General features: G+C 34.7%; 1 protein-coding gene across 12 annotated transcripts in view; it reads right to left on the reverse strand.

The window, feature by feature from the left end:
* Positions 1-21,229, reverse strand: part of LOC113514452 (mitogen-activated protein kinase-binding protein 1) — a 114,175-nt gene that overhangs the window by 30,341 nt on the left and 62,605 nt on the right. For all 12 annotated transcript variants that reach the window (XM_052893114.1, XM_052893113.1, XM_052893115.1 and 9 more), the window contains exons 4-14: positions 9,853-10,012; positions 9,145-9,213; positions 8,145-8,249; positions 6,991-7,101; positions 6,394-6,576; positions 5,858-6,018; positions 4,166-4,301; positions 3,428-3,589; positions 2,145-2,260; positions 1,102-1,312; positions 93-227 (exon numbers count right to left, since the gene is read on the reverse strand). In XM_052893114.1, coding sequence (XP_052749074.1) covers positions 93-227; positions 1,102-1,312; positions 2,145-2,260; positions 3,428-3,589; positions 4,166-4,301; positions 5,858-6,018; positions 6,394-6,576; positions 6,991-7,101; positions 8,145-8,249; positions 9,145-9,213; positions 9,853-10,012 — 1,549 coding nt within the window. The remainder of the gene's footprint in view (positions 1-92; positions 228-1,101; positions 1,313-2,144; positions 2,261-3,427; positions 3,590-4,165; positions 4,302-5,857; positions 6,019-6,393; positions 6,577-6,990; positions 7,102-8,144; positions 8,250-9,144; positions 9,214-9,852; positions 10,013-21,229) is intronic.

Genomic DNA, 21,229 nt, shown 5'->3' on the forward strand with positions numbered 1-21,229 from the left:
GTTGAAACACGAATGGGACAGAGGTACCCAAGCAATCGACTTATACTAATGTCAAAATTATCTCTTAACTGCATATAATATGTAATACTGACCGTTCGTATCTGTCGGAAGAGTATCGTCTTATCCGCTCCACAAGACACCATCTGCAGCTGCCTGTTCGTGCTCAGGAATCGAACCGCGGTTATTGACGACGAGTGGTCATCAAGAGTTTGCATTATTTGATAACCCTGGAAATAATTGATGAATTTTTAAGATTTATTAGAATTGTAAGTAATTTAAGGTAGTATATGTGACATTGGGAGATATAAATGGCGACAAAAAATATTAAATGAAAAATGTTTCGTTTTAAAGGATGGGATATGAGCAGTGTTATACCAGACAATGACTTGGTCGTCAGGAATGGCAAAATAAGAGTATCATGGGCTTCACTGTATATTCTGTGCTATTCGTGTGTACAGACGACGTTTACCTTTACATCAGGTGGGCAGTTAAACCCTTTGCAATTCCATATAAATTAATAATAGATAGATACTCTTTGTTTCCTCCAAAACATTACAGTAGTAAACTTATTATAGATACAAACAATAACAAGAAATGATCACACTGAGAAAACAGTTCACGACCTTATCACCAAAAGCAGACTCTTCTAAGCAACTTTTGAGTGGAGAGCAGTTTTTTTTTGTGGGTAAAAATGGTATAGTAACCCCGCCTGCGATAACGGGATACGCTGGCGGAGCACCAGTGAAGGGCGACAAATGAAAATGAAAACAGGCCAGTCAGCCCATCATGACGAATTTGTCAGGAACCAACCATGACAGTTTCCAGGGGGAATCGCGAGGAGGTCGACCTGGTTGAGTATATTGCTAGCAATGGGATTCCCAGTCTCCATTACTAACAATCCCTTTCCCCCCGGAGAGCAATAGTTATAAACTGTTTGATCGGAAGCACAATGATACATTAATAACAATAAACTATAGTGCACAATAGAAACGTATACAAGGAGTATTTATAAATGAAGTGCATATACAAAAGGCAGCTTTATCGCTAAAAGCAATCTCTTACAAACAGCTTGGGATAACCTGGATATAATATGAGAGATACCTGGTCGACCCGGAAGACGTGTATGAGACGATCCCTGGAGGCGGAGGCGAGCAGCCGCGGACGCGCCGAGTACTCGAGACAAAGGACTTCAGCGTCGTGGGCTTCGAGCGTATGCAGCGGGCCGCCGCCGCCGCCGGCGCGGTGCACGTGTACGTTGCCGGCGCGGTCGCCCGCCGCCACGTGGGCGCCGTCCGGGGACACGCGGACGCACCTACGAGTACATTATATATTTTATATGTAAAAAGATTATAGTACAATCTTAGATTATATAGTTGGAGCCTCAAGTCTTAAAAAACGGCCTGACTTTTTGTCAGTTAACTATCAAATAAGCTGACTCATTTTTTTATCAGTGTTCTATATATTTACGCACATAATGTATCTTGACGGATCTATATTTAATAAATGAGTTTTTACTCATTAAAAAGATGTAAAAATTATACGACAAAATAAATATAGAAGTTATAAAAGAATCAATTATAACTATTTATCCAGTAAAATTGTATGGAAAAGTTGACTCCCTTTTCTCGAAGCATTTGTATGGAGGCACTATATCTATATAATCTAAGAGTATGATATAGATATCATACCTCAGAACCATTGTTTATTGCAACATGAATTTCTTAATACATAAAAGTCCCATGTTACGATGTTCTTACAGGCTAACCTCTGAAACCATCCAACCGACTTTAATAACAATTTGAAATGTATATTGTTTGTCCCAACTTGAAAGATAGAATAATTTTAATACCAATAAGAAAAAAACCGACAAATCGTCTTGACAGACAGACAGACAAACTGACATATAATTAAATGATCCTATAATAGTTCCGTTTTCCTTTCGAGGTATGGAACAACTGCCGAGTTTCATGCATTCTTCTCATCAACAAAACTCAGCATACGGAATGGCAGTCATTAAGAAGAATATTGTTTCTATTCTACATTGCTATAAAATATAACTACTCCTTGACACTTTCATGAGAGGATACCAACGTATGGACAGAAGTTAAAAGAATATAGTATACGAAAAATATGATGCAACATACCTGACTCCAGTCTTATCGTCATAGGATTTCGACTTGTCTTTATCACTGGTGGCTGTCAGGTCCACATCCTTCAGGAACTTTAATTCAGGGTCGACGTATATCACTTTCGTCAGCTCCTGAATACGAAAATATTCATCTTTTACTTCTTTCACTTTTATAATTTGACTAACATTGAACATACAATGTCCATGGTACATATAGACAGAGTGTATTATATTTGGCAACGAATGGGGGGTATCATGAGCGAAACAGTATACTCTGTTATGTCAATGGTACTGCTCATGTCTATAGGCGACGGTTACCACTATCCATCAGGTGGGCCGTCAGCTTGTTTGCCATTCTAAGTTGTATAAAAAAATGCAAGCCAATTTCAGATATCAGACTTCGTTCCTAAACTGGAAAACGGTATTATGTATATATTACCAGAGGGAGACTTTGTACAAAAGTCGATTGCTTGGGCACCTCTGTCCCATTCGTGTTTCAACCGTGAAGCAGTTGTGTTTGCATGACTGTGTTTCGGTTTGAAGGGTGGGATATGGCGTGAATTTACAGGGTACAGAGGAATAACACCTGAGTCCTCAGGAATGGCAACCCATGGGGGGTATCATGGGTGAAACAGTATAGTCTGCTATGTCCATGGTACTGCTCATGTCTATAGGCGACGGTTACCACTTTCCATCAGGTGGGCCGTCAGCTTGTTTGTCATTCTAAGTTGCATAAAAAAAAAAAAAAAAAAAAAAAAAAAAAAAAAAAAAAAAAAAAATATTAGAAAACAAAAATAGTTTATAATTATTTTTAAAACGTATGTTCATTTTTTATTCAATGTCTATATACACATATAAGGGAAATTAATGAACCAACTGTGTTTTTGTCGTTTTCTCAGTGAATTCATTAATTTCACGTTACATATGTAAATAAACATAGTTCATAATTCTTAAAACTTTTTTAATTACTTAACTGAATATGAATTATTCAGCAAAATAAAAATTCTTTCACAACACAGCAAAGACACTTAATATTATACAATAATAATTTTGAATAAGCTCCTGAGAGACAAGTAACGTCTTATTTAAAATAGGAAAAATATCAAATACTCTTAACACATACTAAAAATATGAAATATATATAATATAAAAAATATATAGACACCGTTGTCTCAATCTATTTATTTATTTATCTCGTTCTATTTCATGCATGTTAGTAACAATAACATATCCGTCGACAGATTCGTTTGCCACTTGTCCAAGGTAAATAAAAATATATAAGAAAGGAATAGGACTCACGTTGCTGTAGATGTTGGAAGCTGCAGAGAGGTTCCATGCTCGGACGGTATCATCGCTCGAGCATGTGAGGAAAGTGCCCGGCGGCAGTGGCCCGCCGCTCGGGGCCACATCCACGCCCCATATGCACGCCGAGTGATACAACGCCGAGTGACATTTGCCTACCTGCATACATGTCAAAGGTCAATACAATACATATGTACAGGTTGTAAAGGGATATATAATAATAGACATAACTATAAACACAGTGATCATTTAATTCACAACTTTATCTAAGAAACATAAGTTGGAATTAATATGAAAATTAAGTTCATACTGTTAAAATATTGGCGTCACAAAAAATTTTACGCCATAATGGGTCGCTATTTGTATTAATATTTATTTGTAAATGTTATGAGTTATTATTAAATCAGACAGTATCGAGACACGTGGGACCGTGTCTGTACACGGTCAAGTTCAAAGAAAAAGGATAGAGTTTACACTATATTTAAGTATTACCACTAGTTGCTTTATACTTATAGTACAAGTTCTGCTTATTTTGAGACTAAATAGTGATGTGTAATATATCCAAGGTTAAAAAAAAAACACATTTCAATCTGTATTCCTTGTTATAGAAATTTCAACAATTTCATAAAATAATAAACTTAATTCTCAATTAGGTATATAAAGGTTAATTGTCTTCACAATTAAGTAGGTATATTTTAGAAATGAACTTTGAAACTGGCCAAGTCTTTAACTCACCCTTTTGATATCTCTGACGTCCCACACATATAAACTGTGGTCGTTGTACACACACGTGAGCTTGTGGTTCCTCTCGTCGTATGTTAACGCCACTGCGTCTGGATACCGCGCGTTTTGGGGCTGTGTGAACATATGGCTGGAAGAAACAATAGGAACATCTTATTAATATAATAGAATTGTAAATAGATGACATCTGTACATGGAGATATTTAAAAAAAATATATATATATGAGGGGTCTTCATAAGAGCAATAGAAGCTAAAATAATATTTTTTTACAAGTTTTGTCTAGATAATCTAGTGAAGTTCAACATCCAATGTGGTGCAATAGCTTGCAAAAGCTACACCTTGCTTACTTGCTAAAGCACCATATTGGATGTGGCTTTTATATTCTGAAGTGCTAACTTAAAAAGTGATATATATTTTATCTTAATACATCATCTAGAGGTATATTTAATTATTTTATCTACTTCTAAAATTCATGAGTACGGAGTAGTGAGTAAAAAGCCAGTATTAATATAATAATAATCATCATCATCATCATATTAGTCATTAACTGTCCACTCCCGAACATAGGCCTAGGAGCTTGGCAGGCGAGTTAGCAAATACAGTCAGGCTTTGTCTGATGTTTTAAGAGGGATCCTGTTGCCCATCCCTCGACCATTAAATTCCGTTAGTAACCTCTTATGGCACCCGCGGAAAAAGAAGAGGTGGCCCATTCCATGCTGGGACCATATGGCTGGTTAAAGTATTAATATAATAATAAAAAAAAAACCGGATTTGTGAAACAGAAACTTTCATAAAATGTACGGTACAATAAGTATTGTTTTTTTCTTAAGGAGATAGTTAACACATTATCGTTATCTTTCGTTTCATTAAGCTAGTGACGCACTTTCAATATCAAAATATTTTTCAATGATATATAGATTAGATTATGATGACGAAAATGATTTTATAATGTTTCAATTAGATTTTATAGTTTAGATAATAATCTATTGAGATCAGTTATCATTTCACTTAGGTATTACTAACATAGTCAGTCACAGTAATAAATAATTTTAGAAGGTACAAGGTTTTATTTGAGATATATAAATTCAGGTATAGTGTGAATTATGAAAGGTCACAGAGAAAGCACTTTTTAAAAAATCAATCAAAAATAGTAAATAAAGACTGTGTTCTACAAAAAAAAACCGACTTCAATTGTGGCACAACCAGTTAATTTCATTTTAAAACGGAATTTTGAATGGATTTGGACACAATTTCTATAGGACCAATCTGTTAAAGTGTCCCTTTAGATAAGAAAAAATTAATGTTCCGAATCGGATCATAACTGACGGAATTATCCTTATAATTATAACAAACATAAAAAAATACAACTGAATCGAAATCCTACTTCTTCTTGAAGTCGGTTACAAACATTTGTTTTGTATAATACTTACTGCCTTATTAACATTATAAAAGTGAGTTTATTTGTAACATCTCAGCACCTCAACTGCTTATCCAAACGTAATGAAATTTGGTATATACATACCATGTCGGAGGGAGAAAGGCATAGAAACATCCCGATTAACGAATATATCCCTATCATGTAAACTAAATCGTGAGTAAAGGCCATTTGACAGATTATTCCGACGTTGGCACACTTTGGTAAACTTCAGTACTCCTTAAGATATGAGAGGAGGAGGTGGTCGCACCTGATGGAGGAGCCCTGAGCGACGTCGACGCCGAGGTAGTGCGTGCGCGGCAGCGTGGTGATGTACTGCAGCGCGCTCGGCGAGAAGCAACGCACGATGCCCTCCGCGCACCCCACGAAGATGTACTCGTTGCCGATCGCCATGCAGTTGGCAGACGTCGTCTGAGAAATACATTTACAAATAAAATAATCATTACACCAAATGTCTCTTTAGTATTGTATTCACAAAAATAGAGTTCAAAATTTAACAATGTATAACATTCGGGAAAGAAAACAATTGGGCCATTTTACATAGGATAAGATATGTATACCACATTTACAATATAGATGAATGGTGATCTTGTTCTTATCCTTCATAATTTTCAAGCATAGCGTGAAAAAGCACTTCGTAAGCCAGGAGAAAAATCCCCTTTTCGGTCGCTCGCATTTATGGATTATACTGTATATGTATATATGTAGATTAATTCCCATATAACGAGATGAAAATGAGTTGCCAACACATTTTCATCTCGTAAAAAAACCGGATCTCGTACTGACCCTTAACTCGACCCATTTGTCGAGCAGACGTCGCCCGTTGAACTCGCACAGCAGACCACCGCGCGTGATCGCGTACGTGCTGTCCGCGGCCGCGCCGCGCCCGCACACCACGTCGCAGAACTCGTTGTCCTTCTGCTCGCCTAGGATCGCCGACCGGCCCATCAACGGCACTGGCTCTTTGAACTGTGAATCAATTAATAAATATACATTAAATCATTTGCTGCGATAACCTAATCGTTAAGATCCAATTCTATTTTTTTTTTATTTAGAATGACAAAGAAGCTGATGGCCCATCTGATTGAAAATAGTTACCGTCGCCTATAAATATAAACAATGTAACAATGTAGCCACCGGTTATACACGTATGTAAAAGGTGGTTAATTATTTGCGGAAGTACTTAAGCTGCAAAAGTTAATTATGTACTGTAAAGAGAGATATATCGAAATTTAGTAATCAAATCGGAACAGACAGCACCACCGAGACAGATGCTGGCACACAGACATAGTTATAATACTAATAGTGATATTTTTAATATGGAATAAATTTTGTTAACAATTGTTTCTGAACAACATGGTGAAAACTATTCTTTTATATTACCTTAGCATTCCTGGAGTACTCCAGATACCAGAACTTGACGTGCCTAAATCCAACTGTGACGAAGTAGTTTCCATTCTCAGAGAAACTTACTGCCTTCACTCGAGACGAAACCTGTAACGAGAAACATATTTATTACAGGATATCCCAAAGAAGCTAATGTTCCCCTGACAATGAATGCTAAGCGACGAAAAATAATATACTAAAAATGTCCATTATCTGTGCCTTTATAATATTAAAATAAATAAATTCTAACATAATTTCTGTACTTTAAACAACAAACAAGAGAACAACATTATAATAATTAATAAATAAAATTAAAGATTTTATCCAAAAAAAATCTACTTCAACTGTGACAAAACAGTTATTTTCATTTAAAAACTATACAATTGAACCGATTTTAATAAAATTTATATGAAAACAATCTATAAGTATATCCTATCAGATAATATAAGAATTTTCCAAATAATAATAAAATTGTATCATAGTTTTATTTTTAATTATAAATTCAAATAATATAAAATTGTATCATAGTTTTATTTTTTGCCGTATTTTTTCAAATACCAGCTGTTGCCCGCGACTTCGTCCGCATTTCCGTTGTTTTTCGTAAAATAGGATACTTCTATGTCCTTCCTCACGGTACAGTGGTTTTGATATAACAGACACATTTCCCTTCACTGCACTGCTCCTATTGATCGTAGCGCGATGAAAAGTATACTATAACCTGCCCAGGAGTATGAAGAATAATTGTAGCAAGTTTCGTTAAAATCCGTGGAGTAGTTTTTGTTTCTCTAATGAACATACAGACAGACAAAAATTTTACTGATTGCATTTTTGGCATCAGTATCGACCACTAATCACCCCCTGATAGTTATTTTGGAAATATATTTCATGTACAGAATTGACCTCTCTACAGATTTATTATAAGTATAGATATACTCGTAGATAGAAGAAAATATAGATAAACATTTGCATGCCTACATGGCTTAAGACAATTAAACATATGCCAAACTTAATACTACATGGCCTATGTTCATAATTTTATGATTGTTTTTTGCAAATAATCTCATTTCACTGAATAAAAATACAACCAAATTGCTCCTCCTGCTTTGTAAAGTCGGTTGAAAACAATAATACATAACAATTTAACAATTTACCTTGTTACTAGCTAGTTTAAGGTTGGCACGCCAATCCCACACGTTGACTATCATGTCATGTTGCGACCCGACTGACACTAGATACTTCGATGATGTCGAAAATGCCTGAAAATATAATAAATAGGAAATGAAAAAGAAAGTTTTTTCAACGTAGCATGATGTACTTTTAAAAAAGATTAAAGAGCTTTCTTCGAGGTAGGCAACGCGCGCATAATGCCCCTAATATTGCATCAGGTGAGCCGTATACTTGATTGTCACCTCAGTGGTATAAAAAAGACATGATGAATAATTGGAAAGTAATTTTTTGGTGTTAGCTTTGCTAATAATTTTCCATTACTTCTACGGTTATATTGCAATGGAGAATGCTAGCAATTTAGAAGTTAATTATTTTTTAATAAGATATCTCTCTCACTAGATCACAATAGGTTTTTTTAATGAGTGAAAATAGAATAGTAACCCCGCCTGCGGTATTGGTATACGCTGGCGAGGCACCAATGAGAGACAATAGGTGATGATGAATGCAGGGCAGTTGGCTCATCATGAAGACCACCACCCAGAATATGGTCAACTAACTAGTTTCTAATCATGTATATTTCTTCAATAGTACCCAGCCAACATAAAGCAATAGCACAAGCGGATTTACTACTCCATTCTCATGTATAATAATTAAAGATCGTGTCCTACAAAAAAGACCAACTGTAATTCTGACGAAACCAGTTATTATGCTCGAAAAATTAAAGTACTGAACCCATTTTGATAAAATTTCTATGGGACCAATCTGTATGTATATCCTTTCAGATAAAAAAATATCCAAATCGTTTTAGAACTGACAGAGTTATGATGTAACAAACATAAAAAAATGCAACAGAATTGAGAACCTCCTTTATTTTTGAAGTCAGTTGGGAATTTGAAAAAGGGTGAATTTGGAACTGTGCACAGGAATTAAGACAAATTGAACTACAATTTCCTTCTTGAATAGTTGAGTAAATATAGGACTCACCACACAACTGACACCATGTGTGTGTCCTGGGAACTCTGCTATCTGCACGGCACCAGATGCGGTTGGGTCCTGAAAACGCAATATACGTAAATTAGGCACAAAAATTTAAGTACAAAAAAATTAAATGTCACTACTTTTCTTCATTTTCAAAGCACGGTTTTACATATTTATTTATAAATTCAAATATTTTATTTAGAAAATAAAGGTCCGTAACATATAGATCGACACTTTTTTATGGAATTACGAAAATATATATTTTAGTTTCAAATCAGCTATTAGGCAATAGATGGCGCTATATATTTATAACTATAAAATAATAATACTCATTACTCGCCACTAGGTGGCGTCAATGGTTTAATGCGCTTCAATTTTTTAAAATGAATGAAAATTTTTACAATTTATTACATTATTACAACAACTTGTTTTATGATTTAAATTTTCAAAGTGGACAGTCATTCTTCGGCAACTATAAAAAGTCAAACAATCAATTTAACTGTACATTTGAATATCACATGTACCTTTTCACAAATTGAGAACCAATTCTGATAATCCTTTTAGTAACCGATAGCATTTACTCCTCTGTTGACCGCATATTCATCGCTATTGAAGTCTTTTTTTGTAATAGAAACTAAAATTATTAATGCATGATTGCTTCCTTTTTTATATTGCCAGGTAACACAGCGTTTGCTAATCAATAAAGTCTCTCACGTGTAGATCCCACACCCGCACAGCGGGCGCGTGTCCACACTCCCCGGTCGCTAGGTACCGCCCGTCCGGGGAGAACGCAACGCACGTCACACTCTTGCGGGACGCGTTCAACACGTGCGACTGTCTGTTCTTTCTGACGTTGTACAGCACAACCGTGCATCTGGAAATGTAATAAAATGTAATTAATATAAAAAAAATTAGGTTACTAAGGATACACTAACAAAGATTATGGGAAAGGGAAAAATACTATAGCAAAATTAAATAATTTGATACAAAAGGAAGTAGCAAATAATCTGATGATCCAACTAACAATTTTGATACTATAATAAGTGCAACAAAGTTACAAGAATCGCTTGGTGTTGAAGGTAGAATACCTTACGGTGGATCGAGCTTGGAGCCTTATCGATGCAAAGCAATGTACCTATCTCTGTACCGCTGAGGTCGTCGCTCGAGTCACACAGAACCAATTTTATTTTTTAATAACAAACAACTTTTATCTCTCCGTACATATAAAATGTTAAAACACCCCAAATATCAAAATATCCCGGGGGCCCGAACTAATTAAAAAAGTTTGTTATCTAACACGTAAGTCTTTACGAAGTAAAATGAGTAAAGTTTAGGAGGGTGCAAGTGTTTTAAAAGATTGTTTTTCATTATATATCCCTATCTGGTCGACGTGGGAATCCTCTATCGATTTATCTAGTCACTTCACCCCTACAGATCCGCTAGTCCACAGTCATCTATCATTAATCCTCTCAAGAACATGGATGGCGGTACTGGCTATCATAACATAGTAATTTGCGTCAAACGTGCTTGTCTGAACAAAAAATCTTAAAGTCAGTCCAAAAGTTTAAACTCAGCACAACAGTTTTATTAATCCTAGCCTCATTTAAGCAAACCTTGCCACTTTCTCTCAAGTAAGACGTATTTGCCATACCAAGTTGTTTAAAAAAAGAACGTATACCAAAGTCCATCATGTAATGGCTCCCACATAGTTAAACCGCAATGATAATATGTAAACGCATGTGTAAGTGTCACGCGCGTGGGTTACATGAAGCTTAAACCATCGACTGTTAGCATGGGAAGGGCTTGGTTTGCCATCACTGTGACGAGCGGAGCGTGTATGGCAAACTCAATGTTTTGGAATTAATTCTTATATTATTGAAAAAAAGAAAGAGCTTAGGAGAGCAGTGACTACTCAATCGGACAACACTTGTGCATACCCATATTTGAAGGAGGCCGGATGGGCTGTACCCACCCCAAAATTATCTGATGCGTGCTCAAGAATAAGAGCAAATAGTGGTCTTTCTGCTATATGCAAAGACCCTATGCTCACAGGCGATATCGAGCCCTTAAGTCTAAGGTAAGACTTTGGCACCCTTTGTGTGTTCTACCGTTTCTATAATGGATTGTGTTTTAATTAATTCTTTGAAATTATGCCCAAAGCCACCTTTTATCCTCGCATTACTCGCCATCGACAGGGAATTCATCCTCACACACTTGAACTTAAATGGCCACGTACAGTGCGGTTTTAAAGAAATTTTCTCCCGCGAACGTTCAAGCTGTCAGGATATATGCGCCTTTTCAAAAGGGCGAAAAAGTTCCCCTGGAAAATCTTAAAAACGCCAATAAATGCACCTACATTCCGGAACATCCGACCTAAAAGTCTGAATTTTTCAAAACCGTGTTTGCGATTATTTAAAAATGATTACCCCTTGCTTTGTATTTCGAAAAGCACGTAAAGCAGTCATGTGATAAGTCACATGAAAAGTAAAAAAAAAAGTCTATCGTATATAACGAGGGCGGTCTAAAAAACTGTTGATAGTAGAGGGGCACCCTCATACACGAACTAAAAATGGTAACCGTACAATAGATACACATCTGTTGGTACCAGAGGGTGCCACCCTTGTACAAGTAATAGTGTCGAAAATTAATGACAAACATTGTTCTAACAATTAAAAGTAGTAATCGTCCATTAATAGAAATAGAAAACACGATAGGTATGCCAGATTATAATAATCTGAAATTCAAGGCACTACTCCTGCCATATTTAAAAACAACTGACAGAAGTGTTACAAAACTTAGTCCAGTTTTATAGCAGTTCTGTCAAAGATGCAAGCAATAAGACTAGATTGTTATCCTAAAACGAGTCAACACAGTATTATTCGTGATGCAACTTAATTAAAATTAACAATGACAACTATTAAAATTGCAGAAACAAATTACGTTAAATTTAATGTAAAATGTTACATTCATATACATATAACATACATATACGTATAATAAAATAAAAATACGTATATAAAGATATAAGCTATATTCAATATATTACTATTTAAAAAAAATCTTATATCTAAGCATAGCATGATTATTTGAGACGATCTTCAGAGGACCTGTGCTCATTATTTATACAAGACATTAAAATACGTTTATGGCATTATCCGCCATTCTTTCCGCTTGTCGCCCAGTACATCATCACAGCCGCATTTTTAAAGAGGCCTTACCTTATTCGTATGTATGACGGACAGACGGACGGTCTCACGGCTACAAATACCATGGTGTACATATAACTGTCGTGTTTTGTCTATTGTACTAATCGTCGGCTTAAGCCTGCTGGCTTGTATGTCGTGCATTTCAATTGATTGATTTTAACAAGACAACGAGCTGTGGTGTGAATTTTTAATAGCTCTTTTTTTAATAATACTAATTGCGGCTTTACCCGCGGGATCCATTATCTCCTTTTCCCGTGGGAATTTAAGGATATCCTTTCTTAGCACTCACCTAAATTAAAACCTGTATAAATAACATTTCTAGAGTTCTAGTCCCACCGGCAATAGGCTTAAGAATATGCAGTAGTGTTTTAAAAGATATTAATGAAAACCAATATATTTAAACAATACAACAACTGTATAATTTTTAGGATATCCTACCAAAATACAAAAACGTAACTGAATCTTAATCTAATTGTGTTAAATTATAACTTACTATTTAGGCTTTTTTTTCTAAAAAGTTTGAAATAAAAAAAAAAACTGAATTTATAAACGCGACGTATAATGCGACATACAATAATGACAATATCAGTTAATTTTACGCTTCTAAACATAGGCCACCCTTGAGGTGTTTTGTCAATAGTTGCCACATTGCAGGCGGATTGTAAACAACTCGACGTACAATAACCGTCATAAATCTGCTGTGAATATTAATTTTTTTTTATACAACTTAGAATGGCAAAGAAGCTGACGGCCCACCTGAGGAAAAGTGGTAACCGTCGCCTATAGACATGAGCAAGTACCATGGACATAACAGAGTATACTGTTTCGCCCATGATACCCTCCATGCGTTGCCATTCCTGAGGACTCAGATGTTATTCCTCTGTATCCAGTAAATTCACGCCATATCCCATCCTTCAAACTGAAACACAGCCATGCAAGCACAACTGCTTCACGGTAGAAACACGAATGGGACAGAGGTATCCAAGCAATCGACTTTTGTACAAAGTCTCCCTCTGGTGTACCTTTATCACTAGGGGCATGTCTTATTCTGCAAGAATGACAACAGCAACCAAATAGAAGTATCATGAGCAGAATTGTATAAAATGTCTTCGGTGCTATTCCTGTTTATGGGTGATAGTTATCGCTTTCATCATCATAGCAAACAACTTGTTTCACATTCTCAATACATAATATAAAAAAGAACCTACACTTATATAGTTTTCGTTTCATAATAGAGCCTACAACGGTACTTCAAGACAAAAAATCTAGTGGACAGAGCGTCCACCGACCGACAATCACGTTCAACTGTACCTCACTTCCGTTTCCGCGAATCTTTTATAGCCTGTGATTTATACTCGGACTGTCTGTTATGTCTATTATTAGTTACTAGCCGTTATCTGTGGCTTTAGTCACGTGCTGGACAATTACGTTAACTACCTCAAGTGTACTTCTAATCTCAATATCGTTTACAATCCAAGCTATTGCCAATGTCAATTTTATACCGTACTCTTGAAATAAAACGTAACTATTAAAAATTGGGTTACAATTGTATTCGCATTAGCAAACAATATATAGATAGATAGATACTCTTTATTGTTTCCTCCATAAGATTACAATAGTAAACTTATTATAAATATAAACAATTACAAGAAATAATCACATAATAATCAATACTAATACATATCAGTCAAAATAGCGTCAATAGCACCCAATAAACCGATTACAATATTAAACCAATACTATTTTAGTTTTTTACAGATTTAAAAAAAAAAGGTTCTCAATTCGGTTGTACTTTGTTTTAATGTTTGTCATAACTCGGGGGGAAAGGGATTGTTAGTAATGGAGACTGAGAATCCTATTGCTAGCAATATACCTAACCACGTCGACCTCCACGCGGTTCTCCCTGGAAACTATCATGGTTAATTCCTGATGAATTCATCATGATGGGCTACCTAGCCTGTTTTCATTCTCATCTATCACCCTTCACTGGTGCTCCGCCAGCGTATGCAGTTAGCGCAGGCGGGGTTACCATACCATTTTCACCCATCAAAAAAAAACTCCGTCGATTCTAAACCGATTTGGAAAATTCTCATTTGAAAGAATATACTTACAGATTGGTTCCATAGAGATCTTATCAAAATTGGTTCAGGAGTTTAATTTTTAAACCGAAATAACTAATTTTGCCACAACTGAAGTTGGTTTTTTTGGAACACAATTTTTAAATATAATTAAATACACATACAAAATGGAGGGACCAATATATCGTTACTGTTGCAATTCGAGTATGCGAAATATCAGAATTCCCATATTGATTGATCGGTTTCAATTTCAAGAGTATCCCTACAGATCCGTCCTTGACGGAGAACATCAACAGGGTCGGCACCCCGCACGTGACCCTCCTTGTAATGTAGGTATCCATAGCCTACGGTAACCTTTTACGATCATCCATAGCCTACGGTAACTTTTTACGATCAAATAGGTTATGCACTTGTTCACCGTTTTTGTTGAATAAAAAATGGGCACTAATCATAAGACTACGGACTGAAAATAAATTATTTTTAACATAATATCTCAAATAAATACATACATACATATCTGTCACGCCTGTCTCCCATTAGGGTAGGCTGAAACAATGGAACGCCAAATGCTACGATTCAAACAAACCTTTTTCAATATCTCAAATATTACTGGATAAATCTAATAAGTATTCGCCGTATATTCATATTCGTAGTTGCATTATTACCAAATTATCAATTGCATTATTTTCGGCGTTGACAGTAACATCCTATTAATTAAACAACTATTATGACACATTTTTAATACTATAGAAAAATATATTGTATGTTTTTAACAGAGAGAGATTTAGGACAAAAATCGTTTATGGATACCTCTGCTGTACCTTGGAGGCAAGTAAGGCATAATATCTTGCTTTTTTTAATATTTTTATACAATATTAATAGCAAACAAGCTGACAACCAACCTGATGGAAAGTGGTAACGGTCGCCTGTAGACATTAATAGTGTCATGGACATCACAGAGCCTTTCTATGGTGGCCATAGTATTTCTTATATGTATATAGATGCCACGTCTAAGAACTAAAATATTGTCTCCGTACCCTATAATTACTTTCATTGGTTCTCAAAAATAGAAATACATGAGGAACCACAAGAAAATATAGATAAATATATACACTTTATTGTTTCCTCCGACATAGCCCGGAAGATAAGCAAGCTGAAATAACAATAGGCTGAGAAAAAAGGTTCTTGAGTGGCGACCTCGTACGGGTTAGCGCAGTGTAGGACGACTCCCACTAGATAAAGTAACGACTTCAAACGCATTGCAAAGAGTCAGTGGATACAGGTGGCTCAGGACCATTCCTTATGGCAGTCTAAAGAGGAAACCTATGTTCAGCAGTTGACGGATAATGATTAAGATGATGATGTGGACGATGATGATGAGGATGATTGTTTCCTCCAAAATATTACAGTAGTAAACTTATCAATGTATACTATGATGTCCATGGTACTGTACATATTTATAGGTGACGGTTACCATTTTGAAATAGGTGGGCAGTCAACTTATTTACCATCGCATGTCGCGTAAAAATAAAAATAGTCTCTGGTAGGGCAACTCCATTCATAATAAGACTCCCTTGACTTTCAATTAAAATTGAAACACGAAATAGATGTGTATCGATCTAAAGGTGTGCCGCGCCGCGCCCGCCGCCGCGCCCGCTCCGTCTGCCGTCTAGCGCAATCAATACTATTACAAAACCGTACGGACGTTATGCACACTGCACATGTGTTGCACTTCCACGGGACAATATTCAGGCTTCTATATCCTAAAGCGGTGAATACGAAATCTTTTATATAGGTTTTGTTTTTATGGATTACAAAAATAAAAACTAGACATAGATGCTAAAGAGTTATTAGATTGTTATATCTAATGTATATATAATAATATATATATTCTCCTATATTCTAGTAAACACGACAATTTATTTAAACAACAAGAATAAGATCTAAAAAATAGAACTGAGTATATTTAGACTAAACGAGTAACCAAAAAACAGCATATAAAATTAAAATAAAAAAAATACAAAAAAAAACCTAAGAACATTCTATTCTAAAATCTTTGAGAAGAACAATAATCATAGATCAAGATAACTTAGAATCGAGTAAGTATAGACTAAATAAATTGAGATTATGCTCCGAAAAAAAGCAACAACTTTCATATGAAACGTACGAAACTAGTGTAAACTCTATAGATTTCAAATTATCAAAATAAGTTTAAAATTTGCGAAGATATAACGTAAATAAATATAGAAAAAATAGAGGTTATCAATTAACCTTTTTTTTTTTATGAAATCACTTAAATATCAATATAAGAAAGAAAAAATCATTCCCGAATGCAGTCGTGTACTAAAAGACTACGAAATCAAATTGAATATGGATTAAACCTATTTTAACTATTAGCACTGGTAGTTTTGTCTCTTTTTTTCTGATAAAGAATTAAGTTGAAATTTTCAATATAGGTTTATTTATAAAGTATGAGCTATTAGTACTAGTAATACCAATACGTAAAAATGCATATAGCATTCTTACTAATATTATAAAATAAGAATGTATTTTTTTATAACGGCTTGATCAATCTTCCTGAAATCTGATATATTACCATATTTAGTATTTGGTATAGTAAAAGACAGATAAAAGTTGCAAGAACAACTTTTCAATGTAGGTTTATTTTATGGGGCGCATCCATAAAATAAACCTATATAATTTTTTTTTATTTATTTATGTATACTATTTATGTATACCTAGTACTACCATTAATACTAAAAAATAATTCATGAATACCCGAAGTTGCTACGCGATTGGAAATAATAGGTTTCTTGTGGGTAAAGCCATCGTAAACAGCTAGTTTATGACATTAGTATGTAGGGACTGGTTTAAATGGATTGGATTAAAGTTCTCCATTACACAGCAAAATATGACAGGTTTATTTAACTTGGCTAATTTACAGGGTTCGTGTTATTCAGCTGAAACAGTCGTCGGGGACGGGGGAATGAACTTCGCAGTGTACGTACATTGTTTACTGCTATAAAACATTTTGAACTGTATCTCGAAAGATTACATTAACTAAAGTGCGGTTTACAATTTGACTTGTAATTTCAATCTCGATTTGTTTTTCACAGACTTAAAAATAAAACAACCTGTTTCTCTCAGTATTATCTATTTTCCTATATTTGAGTCACAGCGAGGGGATGAGATAGGCTCGATAGAGAGGCAGGTTGTAGCCATACTGTACAGAATAGTACTATTATCTACGTATGCTGTCGTTATTTTGAAAAAGATAAAAATATCTGCCAAATCTATTTAAAATGGGAAAATGGCCACCATCATATATAGACAGCAATTAATTGCACTCTCATACCCTCATACCTCACATGCTCTCACGACCTTAGTTTGCATTTGCATTGACTATCTTTACATCGAAACAAATAATGTACATATTACTATATCAAGCCAAAAACAGTAAAACAGTGTTTCTTTCTTCAAAATAATCCTTGAGGAGTCTATAGGCAAATGCAATACCTAGCATCAATGCTATTTCTTTGCCTGTTTATTATATGTATAAATCTAATTTGAATATATAACTGGTAACACCATTCAAATTGAGATATAACATTGTGCTAATTTATACATACACATGTCACTACCGGTAGTAATATTTGTACATTTGTAAACATTATTATTATGAAACGTGTCTACTCTGTTAGGGCAATAGACACAAAATATAATATGGTCGTTATAGATTCGCGCTCGTTAGTGAACGAGGCCAAGTCCTTTGTTATAACAAATAAATAATATATGTTGCGTTGTTCTTCCAATTTCTTAACAACAGCATATATATGTATCTGCCATAATATAATATCGTCTCATGATGTCATGACACAATAAATCTTTCACAATGAACTTAGTGAGTGACACAGAGTAAATTTTTTCCGCGTCGCGACATAAATAATTTATATTTAGATGGATGACTGGTACACTTTACGTCTACTTATAAAATAATAATAATTTAATTTTCCTAATAATAAGTTTGTGAAAATAAAATATAATACAGAAACATTTCTTACTGAAAAAACCTTAATAAACTATACAAAGAATAATACAATTACATTACAAAATAATCTCTATAAAGAAATGTGGATGGTTAAGTTAAATAAAAACCGGTATAATGGAGTAATTGAGATGTCACAATATACTCTATTTCAAATGAGATGACACATGAAATGATACTGCCTCTGTAAAAAATATAAAAAAGTTAAATGATAAGAAACTCATAATCGAATATCTCCATAGTCGAGCAAATACAACAATTTTCTGCGAATACTATGGTAATGATCTATGAGTGATACCAGTATTACTGAAATTTAAATTTTAAAAACATTTAATTAAGATCTTTAAAAAGTTTTACGTCCACTCCCATATCCCATTCATTTGCACGTCAACTCTCGCATGTGAGAGTCGACGTGCAAATGAACGTCGACTCTCACATGCGAGCCTTGCGAACCATGCCTCATCATAAAACTAACCCTGTATCATATTGCCGTCATGAATGGACGAAACCATAACGGGAACGTATCAGTGTCAAATATGACGTAACACCGGTCATTGTATCCGTTTCATTATGACAGGTTGCGGTGGTAATAGTCGATATGATAATAATAATAAATCAATTTTTATATTCAAGAACTTGACTTTATCCTTGCATATAAAAACGTCTGAAAACATCCACACAGAGTCCCAGTTTTAGATGCGTGTATACGTTATTACATTATCCCACTATATAAATTATAGTCCTTCATTCGTCAGTAAGCTATTCTAAGCTATGGTAATCCAGCCTGCGCTATCGGTATACGTTGGTGGAGCACCAATAAAAGATGATAGGTAAGGATGAAAGCAGGTCAATTAGCCCATCGTGAAGAATGACATAAGAATTAACCACGATGGTTTCCAAGGGGAACCGCGCGGAGGTCAACCCGATAGGTTGGGTATATTGCTAGCAATGGGACTGTTAGATTTCCCCCTTTATTAAGGTATTTGGGGAAGCAAGTAATCATCTTATCTGTAGAAAAATATATTGAGATAATAATAGTATTTTTTTTAATATTACAAAATTAATTTCAAACCTCTGTAGTATTAAAATAACAATGAGCAATGAATTCTTATACCTACTAAAATTTATGTTTAAGTTAACCATCTGTAAAATAAATTCGTACCTTTTTCCCGTTAATAAATTCTCTAATTCATATTTAAGTTATTACATTTGCTGTATATATTAAACATGCAAACAGTGTCCAATAATTTATGTACGAATTAGAGTAAGTAATATTCAGGTTTATTTAAAAATACGATTTGACTAGAGAAAGCAAACTGGTCAATGGGCGAGTACAGTAAGCAGTAATCTGAGCATATGGAATGAACGATCGATCATACTTGTACATTGTTATGTAAGCAGACAAAATCATAGTCAATAGAGGTCTGTATAAACAGATTGATGGCGGCAAGTAACTCAAGGACGCCCTCGCGACTAAACTACGAATATTCCAAATAAAGGCCAAATATGAAATATTTAGTAAAATACAGAATGAATATGTAGAATAAAAATAAAAATTAAAAAATTCTTGTAAACCTAAAAGCAAATTATCTCTAAGAGAATATGAGAAAAATTAATGTTTATAATTTCAAAACTATTAATAATAACGAAGTTAATATTTTTTTTATGGTTTGCTATGTGTAATCTATTGCTTATTCAAGGATGAAGCCCAAAAGTAAACGAATGTCTAGTTCCACCACAATAATGGTTAATGTGCGTCAATGCAACAAGTTATGGTCGCTATACTGACGTACAGTAATAGTAATCAGACAATAAACCTTAGGCTATCTATACTCAACCAAACAGGAACTATGGAAGCTCTATTATGACTTTATTACCCAACTTTACAGTTTACAAAAACTTAAAAGTAGATTATTAAACAAAAATTTACTTTTTTTATATACAACTTAGAATGGCAAACAAGCTGATGGTCAACCTGATGGAAAGTGGTAACCGTCGTCTATAGCATGAGCAGTACCATGGACATAACAGAGTATACTGTTTCGCCTACGATACCCTCTATGCGTTACCATTCCTACTAGACAGAACAATATATACGACTACTAGATCGAACGAAACACACATTCGAAAAATAAAATGAAAACCCTTTCCTGAAATATTCTGAAAACAACCTATATCTGGTATCTTGAAGCACCGGAAAGTAAATAAGTAATAAGTAAATAACGCGTAATGTTGATTCACGGCATAGGCACGGATATAGGTAAAATGATGGTAACAAAACCAGCGACTATTAAAAACTATTCTAACTACTAATATGCCATACAACCATCAACTTATTACAAACAGCTATAACTGATTATGGTTTTATAGGTTCTACCACCATTTATATGTATATCAATTTTAAATTTGCAATTTGAACAAATTGTAACATCAAATTGCACGTCTGCCAGACAGATCGAGTAGTGGGTATCAAATTAGAGCGGGATGCGCTCCGACCGGAAAATTGGATTCCTCTAGCCGTGAAATATAAATCTAGGGTTGACTCTAAGGGTACGTGAGTCAAGTAATGTGATTTGTTTATTAATAATCTTTAACCAATATAGATGGAAAGCAGTGACCGAATAGCCTTCCTAATGCAATTACCGTCTTTCTGCCTTTATTCCAATTTTCTAAGTCAACGTAATACATTTCCTCTTCTATTCATCTATAATCTCAATTTTCACCTTAATTCCTACTCTGACTATATCAACTTTCACACAATC

This window comes from Galleria mellonella, unplaced genomic scaffold (assembly GCF_026898425.1).
Source record: "Galleria mellonella isolate WM207_F2 unplaced genomic scaffold, CSIRO_AGI_GalMel_v1 utg172, whole genome shotgun sequence".
In the NCBI taxonomy this organism is placed as follows: Eukaryota; Metazoa; Arthropoda; class Insecta; order Lepidoptera; family Pyralidae; genus Galleria; species Galleria mellonella.